At 26.8% G+C, this 15,686-nt stretch overlaps 1 protein-coding gene across 1 annotated transcript in view; it reads right to left on the reverse strand.

The window, feature by feature from the left end:
- Positions 1-2,843: 2,843 nt before the first annotated feature.
- Positions 2,844-15,686, reverse strand: part of LOC135927622 (metabotropic glutamate receptor 2-like) — a 42,877-nt gene continuing 30,034 nt past the window's right edge. Inside the window, exons 3-9 of the mRNA XM_065463729.1 lie at positions 8,714-8,884; positions 7,943-8,087; positions 6,913-7,232; positions 6,215-6,461; positions 5,115-5,361; positions 3,617-4,983; positions 2,844-3,508 (exon numbers count right to left, since the gene is read on the reverse strand). Of these exons, the coding sequence (XP_065319801.1) occupies positions 3,105-3,508; positions 3,617-4,983; positions 5,115-5,361; positions 6,215-6,461; positions 6,913-7,232; positions 7,943-8,087; positions 8,714-8,884 (2,901 nt within the window). The 3' untranslated portion in view covers positions 2,844-3,104. The remainder of the gene's footprint in view (positions 3,509-3,616; positions 4,984-5,114; positions 5,362-6,214; positions 6,462-6,912; positions 7,233-7,942; positions 8,088-8,713; positions 8,885-15,686) is intronic.

A 15,686-nucleotide genomic window follows, 5' to 3' on the forward strand; every position in this document is an offset into this window, starting at 1 on the left:
CCCCCATTTTTTTAGTTGCCGGGATCATAAAGCCTAGGTGCTAACCAGTATAGTGGCTGATTTACGTGAATATTTAATACCTTAGTACATATTAATTCATCAGTTTTGAAAACCATAAAAAAGAAGAGATTATAAACAAAATAAAAGCGATAATGCCATGCTTTAGTTGTGAAATGAGTTAATCTTTTGGAAACCCTTATTTACATTCATAGTAAGCCATAAGTAGTACTTTATTGGTATGCTGTATTCTTATTGTATGTGATTTAAAGGAGGGAAAATTTATTTTAAAATAAGAAAATAAGTTTCAATTAGATGGGCGATATGTGCATAGTTTAAAGCCTCTTCATTAAAATTCTCTTATTTGAATTACTTCTAAATCATAAATTTTATGGCACTAACTGTTTTTATCCAGTTAAAATAATATTATTTAATGTACCCCACTTAATTATGTTATAAATATTTTGTTTACGCTAATATTTTATACCTTATAATTCTTTCATCAATTGTGACTCGCATAAAAAAAAGTTTATTAAGCCAGATAAAAACTACGAATTTACACCTTAAGCGTGAAGTCACACAACTTCTGGAAGCATATTTTAAATTGGTTCTTTTCTGTTTAAATAAAAGTAGAAGTAATATAGTTGAAATCCCATTATATTTTGAATAGAGTTATATTTTCAAAAATCTGATACGAATCTGACTCATATTAAGGGACAATCTCGGCATGAAGTTTAACACACTTTTAAAAGAACTAAAGTTTAAGCTTATGTGTAATGCTTAAATAACAAATATTTTAGTTTAAATATCTATTTTGTCAATCAGTATAAATAAAAAAAGTCACTAAGAAAATAGGAAAAAAATTCATATATACTCAGCAGAGTTGTTATAGGATCTAGATACAAGTATCTAGATATAAAAATGTGGTATCTGTATCTGTATCTAGATAAATTTTTGATTAATATATCTGTATCTAGATATTATTTTAGACGATGTATCTGTATCTAGATCCATTTAAAAAGTATCTTTTAACAACTCTGATACTCAGTGACTAAGTATGAAGTTTTTTAATTTACAAAACCTGATAAAATGTATGAATTAATGAGCGGAATTTGTCTTTGCTATTTGAATAAAATACTCGATGATTAAATTATAAAAGTAAATGGTAATTACTTGTATTCAATTAAGATCAATGATAGAGATAATCTATTATTTCTACAATAACTTTTTATTATTTTTAAATCTGCATCTGTGGTTGTTTGAACCAATTATAGGATAAAAAGTTTTGATCATATTTCCAAATTTTGTAAATTTGTTTGAGTTAAAATATATTAACACTATTACAATCGTTATACATTTTAATTAATCATTATTTTTAAAAAATAAAAACTTTTTAAATAAAAAAAAAAGATAAAAGTATTTAACAAAATCTTCCCTTTTATTTATTAAAAAAAGAAGCATTTTTATTTTATTTCCCTAACGCTTATTTTTTAAACATAAAATTCACAAAACGTTCACATGATTTTCTCTTTATTTATTAAAGAATTTTATATTTAGTTCCCCAGTTTATTTTTAAATATATTTTATAAGAATGATTTTACTCTTCTATTTATAATAAAAAATAAGAAGTTTTAAATTTGCTTCCCCGTTATATATATTTTTATAGGCTAATAAAAATATTATTTAATTTTTTTAAGGTAGTAAAAATAAAAGTTAAATGAGCCTAAATTTTGTGGCTATTTCATCAAAGAAATATATAAATCAAATTCCACCCAGAACTACAGTCTAGAATAATTTTAAAATTCTAGCCAGGGTTATAGAAAAATATTATTCAATACCAGGTCACTTGTAAAGAAATGTGCTACATTTAAGGGGATGGTATGACGAAGATCGTAAAATTAATTGAGTGAGGTGTAGGAAGAAGCCAGGGTGGGGGGGGGCAAACGGGATAGGAATCAAAAGAAGACTGGATAAATCTTTATTAATCTAGGGGGGTTTACAAATTCCTGTGCAACAACAATTATTCTTTGCCCATGAAGGTATTATTTTAAACTAATTTATATTCTTCATATTTAGGTTGATAATCCCATTTTATCCAATAAACAAATTTGAACAAAAGTGCGATTTTAATGTTGACAATTATTAGATCAATTATAAAAAGATAAGAAAATATAAGCGGAAACTCAATAATTTTAATAAAAAAATTCAATAATAGAAGCTCTAATTTATGCCTATGGCTCTGATTATAGGAATCGGCAGTTTACTTTATATAAATCCTATATGTTGATTACATATAAAACTTGAAAATATTTAAAATTAGATATCTGGAGAAAAAAATAAAATAAAGTGATTGCACATGGAATTATTAAATAGCTTTATAAATATAATACAAAAAAATATTTGTTATTATATCTTCTAAACAAATAAATTTATATATTGTTGCAAAATTTATTATTAAATTTATATTTAAGAAAAAAATTAAATAATATACATATTAAAGGAATGTTAATAATATATATATATACCTTTAACCATAATGTAACAATCAAATTAAAACACGAGCATCTAATATGGACTGGATTCAATGCATTTATACACATAATTAAATAAATTTGATTATATATACTAATAGTAAATTATAGAAACGTAATAACTTTTATATTTTGGCTTATACTTTAATGCTATCAAGTATTCCTGCCAGTATAGGTAAGGTACATTAATTTCTTTGGAAGAATTATTATTTGCACCAAATTTCTTAAAAATTGATTTTATAAAAAACAATATAAAAATATGTTTACAACTTGCAAAAAGTAAATAGCACGATTTAATTTGGTCGGTTAAGATACAACTATGTACAATGCATATTAGAATTTACATATTAAACATCATTTATAAACATTTAAAAAAAACATGCATAGGAAGACATGGATATTAAAAAAATATTCACAACTATATATTGCATATTCTTTATGTTTGGCTATAATTTTTTTTGGCTGAGAGTTTATCAAAACCTTAGTTTGGTGTAAATTATTAAATTTAATTTATATTCCAACTCCGGAATTATATAAATCATTAATTATAATAATTTTATATAAATTAACATTTTTTTATAACTGCACATCTCCTTGCAACAATTCTCCATATTTGTAAACTGAGGTGCTGCTTCTTTTACGATCTTTCTTATCGCTAGAGGGTGCCATACCACTCTTTAGGTATGGTATTCCGTTTTTAGTACTGCTTTTCCGGCGTCTCAAATCTTCGGCAGTAGAAAACAAATCCACGTCAATTCCATTTAGAGGACCCGTTTCTTCGTTTTCACTCCCCGATATTCTTTCGATTTCTCCTTCTTTCTCTCCCTCAACATCTTCTCCATTTTCTTGTTCCGAAGCATTTTCTTCCTCATCAGAATTATCCTCAAATATTGTTTGAGTTCCTGTTGAAGACTTGTTGCTACTGCTGTAACAACTGGTCATTGAATCAGCACCTCTTAGCTTGTTCGTCAACTCCAAATCTGGGGTAAATTTAATAATAATATGTAAAAATAAATTCGAAAATCATAAGTTTTAAGACTTCTAGGAGTTTTCATATTATAACATTAATTTAAAATGGATTAACATACCATCGGATTGGGTTCCCGAATCAATTCTACTATACGTACTTATTGGAGTAGTAGCAGTTGCAGCACTTAAAGCGCTCATAGATATAAGATTGTGTTGGTTAGCCACGTGGAGTGGAATAGGTGGCTGTGTTTGATTTGTCGTAGATGATAGAAGTTGAGAACTGGTTCCACCTCCGGTTCCCATACCGCCTGTAGTATTATTAGCTGATTTAGTCCCGCCATATTTAGTTGCTCCTGTCATCATGGTTTGACGAACGTTGCGTTCGGGGTGGAGAATTATAATATAAAGCTTGTGGGTAAAAAGGCAACACAAAGCTGTGGTAGCGCTAAGACTTACTGATACACATATGGTTGTTATTCGAAGTGGTATATTATTGGCCGTTATGATATAGATGGGTACGAAAGCCAGCCATATAATGCAAGTTGTGTACATTGTGAAGCCTATGTACTTGCTCTCGTTAAAGGCCTCTGGAATTTTGCGGGTTAAAACGGCGTACACCGTGCATACAAGAATGAGTAATAACGGGTAAGCCAAGCATATCAAATAAGAAGAATCTAGGCTTGTGGAACAGACGAGCTGACTTATCGTACGTGTGGGATAATTATGAATAGCCCGCGGTGGAGTCATAACCAGCTTTACCACCATTATAGCTAATTGCACTGCTACTAGTAAACTGCATATGCATATTTGTGATTTTGGAGAGATGAGAGTTGGCCTTTTACTTGTGCGCTTTCCACTGTTAAATATGCGGGCTATTCGGTTTGTTTTGGTTAGAATTGCGGCATAGCACAAAGAAAAAAATATACCAACGCAAACAAATGTAACCCCACAAAGCGCAGAAGAAGCAGGTTTTGCTACCAGTAGGATTGTAACTCCGTAACAACATATTATGCCTATTAATAGGGCGAAACTGAGTTCCCGCCCAGAGGCCTTTACCACGGGAGTTTGACAAAATCTTATGAAAATTCCCAACACAAAAAGAGCACATATCATGCCCATACATGAAAAGCAAAGTGCTCCCATAGCCAAGGGATTCGAGTAAGACATGTAAACATCCGGGATAGGTAAACACCGGTTTAAATACAGAGGTTCTGGCAAGAATCCTAACTCACAGTCTACACAATGAGTTGATTCAATCACATAAGGAGGAATTTGAGATGTTCCATTATTGTAAGTGTTGTTAGCATTAATGGATGTGGCATTGATGATCAAAGAAGTTACATTGATACTAGAGGTATGAAGTTCTTCAATTCCATTCTGACCTGCAGAGGGGGTAATAAAAGGATTTGATGTATGGGCCGTAGCGAGCGTTACTGTCGGGACCAAAATTTGATAAGGTGAACAAGCTACGCACAGCCAACAACATCTTTTTATATTATAATTTAAATAAATCATAATTATAGAACCGATCATGATAAACCTGTTTCAATTAATGTTTTGAAAAAAAAAAACAATTAACTGCCTTTGAATATATCTTTTGCTAGATTTAGTATTTACTTGTTGTCACCCTGAACTCTTTTCGCTTCCCCTCTATTACAAGGTTTACTGCATACCGATTCGGGTGGAGAAGGACTGTCCCAATGATATCTAATTTCTGACAAGTTTACCTTCAATACCTTGTCGACGTATTTTCCGACCTTGACCCATTTATAAATACCTGGAGCTACTTGTTTAAAATGAAGGATGTTGTAACGAGGTGGTCCATCTCCGTTAGGTAAAAACTCGAAATTGTCACCAGATAGACCTTAAAGTATATGAATTATTATTTTTAATATTATTTCTTTATTAATTAAATTATAGATCAGCACGGCCTGCTCGAATAGACCCGCAAAACATGTTTTTACAAGTTGTCCGGTCCGTAATTTTTTTTATGAAAGAAAACATAAATTTGCCTAATTAAGCTTAAAAGATCTGTGAAACTCTAGCCTGATCCTTAAGATATTTTGCATAAGTTGTCTGGCGCCGCCTAAAAATATTTTGCAAAACTTACTCGGCCCAAATTTATTTTTTGGGCTTCAGATCAGGCTAATTTAATATTATAAATTGAATTCTTTAATTTTTAATACGTTGAAGTTTATAACCTATTATTTTTATGGACACTCAGAATACCCAATATTTAATTATTTGACATTTACCAATTTTACCTGACAAATAGTAATTTTTAAAAATTAAGTATATAGATTTATAAAACTTAAGATTTGCTATTAAAATTATTTTGTATAATATTAAAATTTTGATCAAATTTATATTTATATTTTGATATTTTTGACAAGGAGGAGTAATCAAATTTAATTAAGCATAAAAATTTTAATAGAAATTTTAAGACCGAAACTTAAAATTTAAAAAAAAAATTACTATCAAAAAATTATCATTTAAAAATAAATAAATTTTTCAATAATCATTATAATCTATCGAAAAAGGATAGAATTGAAATATTTTTAAATACTATGGCAATATAATAAAACTGATAATGATTTTTAGAATTCAGGCCTAACCTTCTATTTTTATCTACTACTATAATTTGTTCAACATAAATTGTTGGGAATTAAGTAAAGTTCACATTATGAGAGTAAAATTAATTAATATCAATATTATACCTGTAAATTTGACTTTTCTGATGTAATTTAGAGTTAAGGGCCCAGAGGGTGGGTCCATTTTTTCGCACAAACCTGGTACACCGCCGCACAGATCCTTATGCATATCACTGAAAGCATATGCGAATGCCAAAACAGCATCACTTACGAATTGTAATTGATCTTCCATCTTGATGTTTCCATAGGGAGGTAGAAGCGATCTCATGGACTCCTTACCTGTGCACAATTTTCTATTCCACTGAGGGTTTACCTGTTAGGGGTTTGAAAAAAATTAACCAATAAGATAGGCTAAAATCTATGTTAAATAAAATTCGTACTTATAGATTTTTATGAGATAAGGTTTCGTTTTTTAAAAGAATTCAATAGGAAAGGAGATGCCAAATTTATTTAAGGCCTGCAAAAATACCAATATTTTGGCCCACCCATTTGCTCATTCTAAATATTCAATTTTAAGAGGCATTTATATTGTAAAATGGTTTCAAAATGAAATCGAAACATGAGAAGTAAATGAATGTTTTAAACCATCATGAGATTTTTTCAACTGGTTTAATTGATATAACTTAATTTAAATTGAGCATTAGTGAGATAAAAATAAATTAAAGTTCTCTAGAAGGCTTTAATACTGCTCGCAGGCCTAGAATATTTTATATTTACTTATATAAATAATATACATATTTTATCTCAAAAAAAATATAAATTACAATCTGATTCTCGTAGGTTTTATCTGTATTGGGAAACCGACACTCAAAATATTTCTCCCATACTTCATACAACCAGGGATCTCTCCTACCGTGTTCTGCCACAGTCAAATTCAAAAAATGATCTTGAAATGCAGCTATGGGGTTAGCCAACGGTTGTACAGAAACAGTTCCTTCCACTTCCGCTTCCCTGCCTGCGGTCACTATATCCCTTGCGGACCACCCATCAGAACCTATCCACATAAACTTTCCCGTGGCCCTCTGTCTTCTCACTGCGGCCATAAGCATGCCTACCTCTTGATCCGACCCGTATATAATGACACCTGTATGTTATGATTGAGTAATGTTGTATAGAGAGTTAGAGAGTTAGAGTTCGCTGCTTTATTTTAAGATAAACTGGGTTTGATTCTATTCTTTTAAAATTAAAATTAAAAGCAAGCCCTTGTAAAAAAAGGAACTTTTTAACAATCTCATGATTGAAACTCGGATTGGTCTGTTTGATAAAAATGAGATTAGATAACTTTTATCAAATTTATTTTTAGCATTAGGCATAGATTTAGCTAAGAGAGGACGTGGGGCTCTTTTCCCTCTTAGGGAATTTGCAAATTTCCGTAAAAAAAAGAAAGAAAGTTCATTATAAGTTAATAAAAAATTATCTCCATACGATAAGCGAGTAGCCACTAAGCCATTTTACTTGATTATACTTAAAATGGCTAAATCACTGCTCACTTACAAAAAAAGTGATATAAATTGATAATTTTTTAAAATAAAATAATGACTGAAAATTTTCAGAAAGAAAATTTTTTATAAAAAAAATCCTTCCGATAAAATTTTAGGAAAAGTTTTATCCAAAAGTATTCCTTAGAAAAATCCTGGCTACATCAATGCCATTGACCAATCTTTAATTTTAAAACATTTATTTAAATAAAAATATTTATGATTTAGTACTATTCTGTAATCTATCAGAAATAGGGAATATATGATTCCTATATTATTAATATTTCTTTCATAATAAATATCTATGAATAATAACCTTTAGCATTGCTCTTTTGCAGTAATTTTCGCACTATAACGTCATATTGATTCTCTTTGGCTACGCCTGAATCTTTTGTCAATTTTTCTTTTACAGCTATGCATATGTGGTTCCTATCCAATTGCTCTTCAATCACTGTAAAGGCCTTAAAATATTTAGTATAATATTGGAATATTATTGGAAACTATATAAAAATTCTGATAAATTTATTAAGATAATAAATAAGTATATATAATTTTCTTTTTTTTTTAAATTGGGGCTTTAAAAAATATTCGCTACCTATTTAAACCTTAAACTCATTTATCCTATAATTTGAATTATTTTTAATTCCTCATATAAAAGTTAAAAAATGATGGATTGGATATACAGGTGATCTGCAGCGGGCCTAATTTTACAAGCCTGGCCTTTTTTTAAAAACAGAACCGATTCCGAACGAAATTTTGGGCCGGGCTGACAAATAATTTTTATTTCGAAACGGGCTTTTCGGGAAAAATAAATATTCTATAAATAAAAATTATTGGCGCCTTGTTTCTTGCAGATATCAAAATTTAAACTTATGGCCTAATTTTTTAAAAGAAATATTAAGCCCCATAAAATAGTGATTTTAATTAAGGATTTAAATCTTAATTTGATAGAACCTATCCTTACTATTTGTATAACCGAATTTTTTTTAAAAAAAAAATAGGCGGCCGGACTGGGATAGGCAAACCGCTAATATACATTACAAGAAAGCCAAATTTTTTAAAATGCATTTAAAATGATTTAATTCACTCTTTCTCCATAATTGGATTCCTCATATATGACAGATATGTATGACCAATTGAATAATTTGATTAATTCTATCATAGCCAATGCTTGATATTCGTCGGAAGGAACTGTCCTGGAAAAATATTCAAATCTCTCCTTGTTACTTAATTCAGGGCTAGTCGAGAAAAAGCTAATCTAAAAATTAAAAAAATAAAGTTGGCATTATAATATTTGATTCTAAGGTTTAAACGTATTACAATGACTCCGCTAACATTAGATCTTAGCCCAAAATAAATTATGCAAGCTTAGAGATTTTGCAGACAGAAAGGTTTGAGCATTTATTGACAAGACTTCGATGCTAAGATAATGGTGTTTTGAAATAAAATCTTGATTTAGCCGTTTTAAAAATCGCCTGAATCTTGCTGTTTAACAAGACTACTGACAACTACTGACAAAAAATCTTTTAATAACCGAATACATGATAATATTTATATATTCATAAATTAATTCCAGGTTAATGAATCGAGAAAATTATTTTGAAATTAATCATTAAAAATATAGATAGAATCGAATTGATTTAAAATAGGTTAGAAATACAATATTGTGATTTCACCTTAAAAGATTTTTTGTACATGAAAATTGCAAAAGATTTACGTATTAAGATTTTGGCATTTTTAGATTAAATTTGATCAAGATTTCACTTCTTTAAAAATAATTTTCAAAGATTCTTGTCAAACTTTTTAAGATAAATGCTATTCGTGCTGAAAGAAAGTTTGTTCATGTTTGGAAGTTTTGAAAATATGAAAACTTTCCTTTCTTGAACAATCACAGTTAAAAAAAAATTCCGTTCCAATCTCTAACATTCATATCTGAACATAGTCAAAATAAAATAAAGAACTATTAAACATGATTACTATAACTATTAAAAAAGTATAACCAAATTTAAATGATTCATTCCGAATTTTAGTTAAAACAAAATAATTAACTTTAAATAAATAGGGATCTCTAATTTCATACCGCCAGTTAAAATCTAGTCATTTTTTCAGTACAAACAACTGGTTTTTTCAATCATATTTATTTATATTCCATTCTTATCGAAAGTTTCCTATTTTTGAGCTTCTTCAACCTTTCTTTTATACCAATGGAACTAGGGCTAAATAAGGAAAAAATCAAAATTGTGTTTAACAGGAGAATGACGTTTTTACGACGTCTAAATAATTACTTAATTTTCTAGCATAGATAAAAACTACTAATGTTGCAGAAACAAATCCTCTTAATCTATTTATAGACAAATGTTAAATTTGAAACCCGTTTCAAACCCCCCTTTTTTCTTATTTAAAAAACGTTAAATAAATAGAATATGACAAAATTGTCATTTTTTTTTAAAAATAAAAAGATATATAATATATACTATATCGTGTATTTATATAACTTCTTTCAAAATCTGGAGATAAAGTAAAAATTATTATTAATAAAAAAATGACACTTTTTCCAAAATAAATATAAAAAATACAATAAATATAACAAGAGTTGTTTAATAAAATAAAAATTTAATATATCATATCATTTAAGATTATACTTTTTTATAAAATACTTTTCACTCTTTTCTTGGTATGATTTTGACATTTAATAAGTTTTTATATAAACAAAAGGAAAGAAAAATATATTTAATAATATATATTTTTTAGCAAAAAAATATTAAAATTAAACATTATATATATATAATTTTTTTATTAATCCTTAAATTAGGACACGATAAATTAAAATTTAATTGATTTCAATAGTAGAATATTTTTAGTATAACAATAATTTTAAAAACATTTCTCTTTAAAAGGTCAATTTTTAAAAACTTGAGCATTAGATGCAATATTATCAATGGCGTAGTCAATAATTTGGCTTTTAAAGGTTTCAAATTTAAAGTAATTAAGGATTCAGATCTCCTTTTAGGAGACCTCCAACCACCCTAAGCTTTTTAGGAAAAGGGTAATAATGTAGCTCCAATACAATATTGGAAAGAATAAATTTTAATGATCAATTTAATTGCTATGGTCCAGTGCCCTCTAGAACCCTCCAACTAATGATGCTGAGCCCCCCCCCATCCACGACTAATTAAATGATCTGTATAAAATAGATATACTGAGCATGTATGATAACTAAGAGGATACAACCAGTTAACCCCTTGAAATTTCGATAACGCAATTGTATGACCCCCCTTCCCCCGCAGTGTTAGTAGAGGGCTATGCAAAAATTACCTTAATCTAGAAGTAATATTTCTTACTTGGATATATATATGCTAATTCTTTGGAAAAATATTCTGTTGTGAATTTTATATATGGATTTAAAATTCTTTATAAAAATATTTATAAAAAAGGCAATTATATGTTTCCATTTCGTGGCAGATATTTTTTTTGGTCACCTTAATGATTTAGTATGATTCTGCAAAAAATCATACTTTTTTAACCATAATATTTGATATCGACCACCTTTCTTTATGTTGAGGTTGATTAAAAATTTGTGAATATAATGGGAGTTTTCTCGATCGTTAATAATTTAATTATTTTGATTTTGGTTAAATCAATAACAAATTTCTCTCTTCAATAAATATATATTTTTTTGATTTATAATATTATTTTTTTACCATAAAAACAAATTGAACGTTTCAACGCAGCGTATCAAAAAGCAAATAAAAAACGTTTACGCAGCTATGTTTAAATTGAACCGTTAATTTTTATTTTTTTAATATGAAACGTCTAAATTAAAAACAAAAAAAAATATTGTTCAATTTAAACGAGTGCATTTAAAATGTATTATTTGCGTTTTGAAACGCTAAATTTGTGCGCACTATATTACTCATAAATTAATCAAATTTATCAGGAAATATGGATAATATTTTACGTTTCAATAGAATATTGAAGTTTGTTATACCAAATTTAAAAATACATAATTTAAAATTTTATACTTAAAATATTTTTTCAGCCAATTGATTAGTTAATCACTATTTTAAAATTATACAAAACATTTTTCCAATTTATTGAGAAAATCAACTCTTGACTGGGCCTAAAATATTAATTTTTTTTTATGCTAAAAAATCATATAATGGAGTATTTAATGGGCTTGTAATTTGAATTTCCCTTAAATATTTTAGGAAATAAAAGTCGAAATTATTAAAAACGAACATAATTTTAAAGATTCAGGACCGAGTGGAAATAATCAAAAAAAAAAGCGGAAGATGGCCAAAAAATACAATATCTTTCAAAAAATATTGGGCGACCAATATTGAAAATTTAAAAAATTTTAAATCCGGGCTGGGCCTTAAAAGAATTTATCTTTTTTTCAAACATGAGCCTGGCCATCTAATAAGTACCTCTGCATAACTCTGATATTAATTTAACATAAAAGTGAAATATAGCTATTAAATATATTATTTATTTAAAGTTTAACAAAAGATGGGGTAAATTTTTGACGGTCAGCCCTAAATTTTTATCTTATTTTTTTAAGGCTCATTCCGAGATTCGGTTTTATTTAGAGCTTTAACTTATTTGGGGTGTATGAACCCAAAATTTTAACCCAATACTATGTTGTAGACTGCTCAAAGAGAAAATATCTATGTGCTATTTCAGACTGGATCAGATTTAGACTTTGATTTTAAAACTTATTTTGAACCGGAATCGGGTCTTAACAAAATTTTTTATTTAATTTTCTACTGTTTTTTTAGTGAATATTATTTTCATGAATATAAACAAAATTGTTTAATATCAGCGCTTAAAAATTCAGGAAAAAAAAATTAGATTGGGAAACGGATCTTTAAAAAATATTTTCTCAGATTGGATAGATAGGGACAAAAATTTTTTTCTCGGATCGGATTTAAACTGAAAAAATAGATCCGATGCAGGACTCTAAATTTAATGATGATATTGTTAACCCTACCTACGAAAAAGGGAAAATAAGCTATTTTTAATGTATAAATTAAATTGTGGTCTAAATCATTTTTTCTAATTACGATAATTTATTAATCTAGAAATTAATAAATTTTGTTGTGAAAATTTTTACAAAAATAAGTGAGTAATATTAATTTATATATTTTTTTTTCAAATTGTAATAAGAAATCAAATTGGAAATTATTTAAAATTAATGGGATGTATAAAACAATTTAGTAAGAATTATAAATTTTAAAATTTGCAAAACTTTAAAAATTTATAATTTTATAAATTACGAAAATTTATATATTTGAGATTTTCTAAATATATTTAGGCCACAGCCCAAAATAAATATATTAAATGTTTTTTATGTAAAAATTATAAACTGTCCTTGTTATAATTTGTTAAACTATGTGGCCCAAGAATGATGTTTTTAAAAATAACACTTTTATAATTGAGGGATGATATGCGAAATGTTTTATCAAATAAATCAATTATCTAATTTTTATTTTCCATTTATAACATCTTCTAAAGAATTAAATATATTTTTTTTTCTTTCCATTCCAATTATATTTAATTAAGATGACACAAATTTTAGAATAATAAAAAAATTAAGATGATGATTTAATAAAAAAACTCATACCACATATTATAGAATATACCACCTTCCCCGATATAATAAGAATATATTCATTTTAATTTTTTTTATAAAAATGATTATAAAAGGTAAGAAAAATAAATCATGTTATAACATATTATATTTAATTTAAAATTTATAAATCTATATTTTTATTTTAATAAAAATAAAATATGTTTGATTTGATACCACAACAAACTAAATAAAAACTTAGAATTTAAAGCAAAAAAATTATAAGTAAAAACTTTAAGCTTAGGTTGAATTTAATTTGTATTTTTTTATAGTGAATGCCAAGGTCCGGTCTTTGGACCGGATTAAAGTTCTCAGAAAAAGACCAGCTCAAATTAAACCATTATCCTGAACTATAAAATTATATGAAAATTAACATATCAAATACAAAATAAAATAAAATAAAAACCTTATTCTATAAAAACGGAGGTGGGACTACAAGTTCCCAAAAAACATGAATAATTATATTTTAAAATAGTAATTTGTAGATTTTGTAATTATTTAATTACAATTACTGAATTAAATTAATCGTTTGGTTATAATGTACTTTTTTAAATTAAATAAGTTTGAACTGTAATACCAAACGTAATGTAAATTAATAAAATATAATCATTTTTAAATTCGTATTTTTAAAATTTTATTGTGCCATTGAGAAATAAAAACTAAGTGAAAATTAAAAATAATTACAAAAAGGAATTATCAAGAAGAAGAAAAAATTGAGAAAAGATCAGAAAAAAGGAAAGAATTGTTTAAAAAATGGCGTAGAGAAATGAAGAAAAATAAAGGAAAATTTATAAATTATTTTTAAAAAGACAAAAGAATTGTCAAAAATGAGAAGAAAAATAAATTGATAAAAGATAGTAAGAAAAATAAAATAAATAAGTCGCAAAAAGTTAGAAATAAAATAAGAAGGAACAATAAAAATTTAACAAAAATTGACAAGAAAAATAATTAAAATTTTTTTAAAAATATTTAAAAAAATAATAACGATTTTCCTTTTTTGAATGGGAATTTTCCTTTTTGATTGACAATTTTCCTTTTGTTAAGGAGCGGCGCTCCACCGCTCTTTTAAATTTAATGTATAAATTAAATTATTTTTTAAATATTAATAATATTTATTAATTATTAATTTATCCATTATTAAATGTTTAGCAGAGTTTTATATTGGTTATTCATCTAATCATTTTAAATATTAAACATCAAGTTTTTCTTTTTATATTGAAATTTTTTTGGAAAATCTTGTAAGTCATTTTAATATTCATTTTATAGATATTTAATAAAAAATAGTTTTATATTATGGATTTAAAGATCATAGATGAAGAAATAAAATTTCCATTTCCATTTCCATCATACAAAAAATATTTTAAACTTCTAAAAGATGTTGATCCAAATGATCAAACAAATTTAAGGGCAAAATGTCTTTTGTGTTTAAATAAAACTATTTAATTTTCAAAAGTGAGCAGCTTCAATCTAAAAAAGTATCTAAAAGTAAAAAATCTCTCTTTTAAATACAAATTGATTTGGAAGATTTTTTTGGATTCCATGAAATTGATCATCAGGAAGATAATATATTGGACAATATTTTTTTAAATAATGATACCAAAATTACTATTTTTGATAAATTCTTTGAATTAAAAAATATCTTTATAAAATACAATACCCCGCTTTCCCCTAGTGCTCCTGTGGAGTGCCTATTTAGTATTGCAAAACAGGTCTTAGGGGAGAGGCGTGGATGTTTGTTAGATTCTAATTTAGAAAATCTATTACTTTTAAAAGCTAATAAAAGGTTATAAATATTTTGATAGATAATTTAATATAAATAAAGCTTTTTAATAAAAAAAAATAAGATTTTATTTCATATACCCTCCAAAAAAATGAAAATCAAAGGAGTGGTTATGGAGTGGCACTCCATTACTAAGAGCGGGAGCTAGCTTCTTTTAAAAATTTAGTAGCGAGAGCGGGAGCTAGCTCCTTTTGAGAAGGTAGGAGCGAAAGCGGGAGCTAGCTACCTTTAAAAAGGATCGTTAACAACTCTGCCTTTTGGGAATTTTCCTTTTTTGATTGACACTTTTCCGTTTTTAATCGGATCTTTTTCCCTACTTTTCCTTTTTTGAATGGGAAACCCTGTAAATGAAAATATAATTTAAACTTTGAAATGATAACACTGAAAAAAAAATACACTAAAAAAAATATCATGCATATGGCTTGTAAATATATAAATAATACTACAATAAAATATTTATTTTCCACGAAATTTGGCATAGATATATATTGTATGACTTTAATAATAAACTTTAAAAAAAATTGATGGCTAAAATACATGCTTCCTCAATAATACACTTCTCTACTATACAAAGGTATTACAAGAGTATACTTGATTAAGTGAGACATTATATATAATATAAACAGTAATTTTAAATTTGGGAAATCTTCA

This window comes from Gordionus sp. m RMFG-2023, chromosome 3 (genome assembly GCF_954871325.1).
Source record: "Gordionus sp. m RMFG-2023 chromosome 3, tfGorSpeb1-WG-v2, whole genome shotgun sequence".
In the NCBI taxonomy this organism is placed as follows: Eukaryota; Metazoa; Nematomorpha; class Gordioida; order Chordodea; family Parachordodidae; genus Gordionus; species Gordionus sp. m RMFG-2023.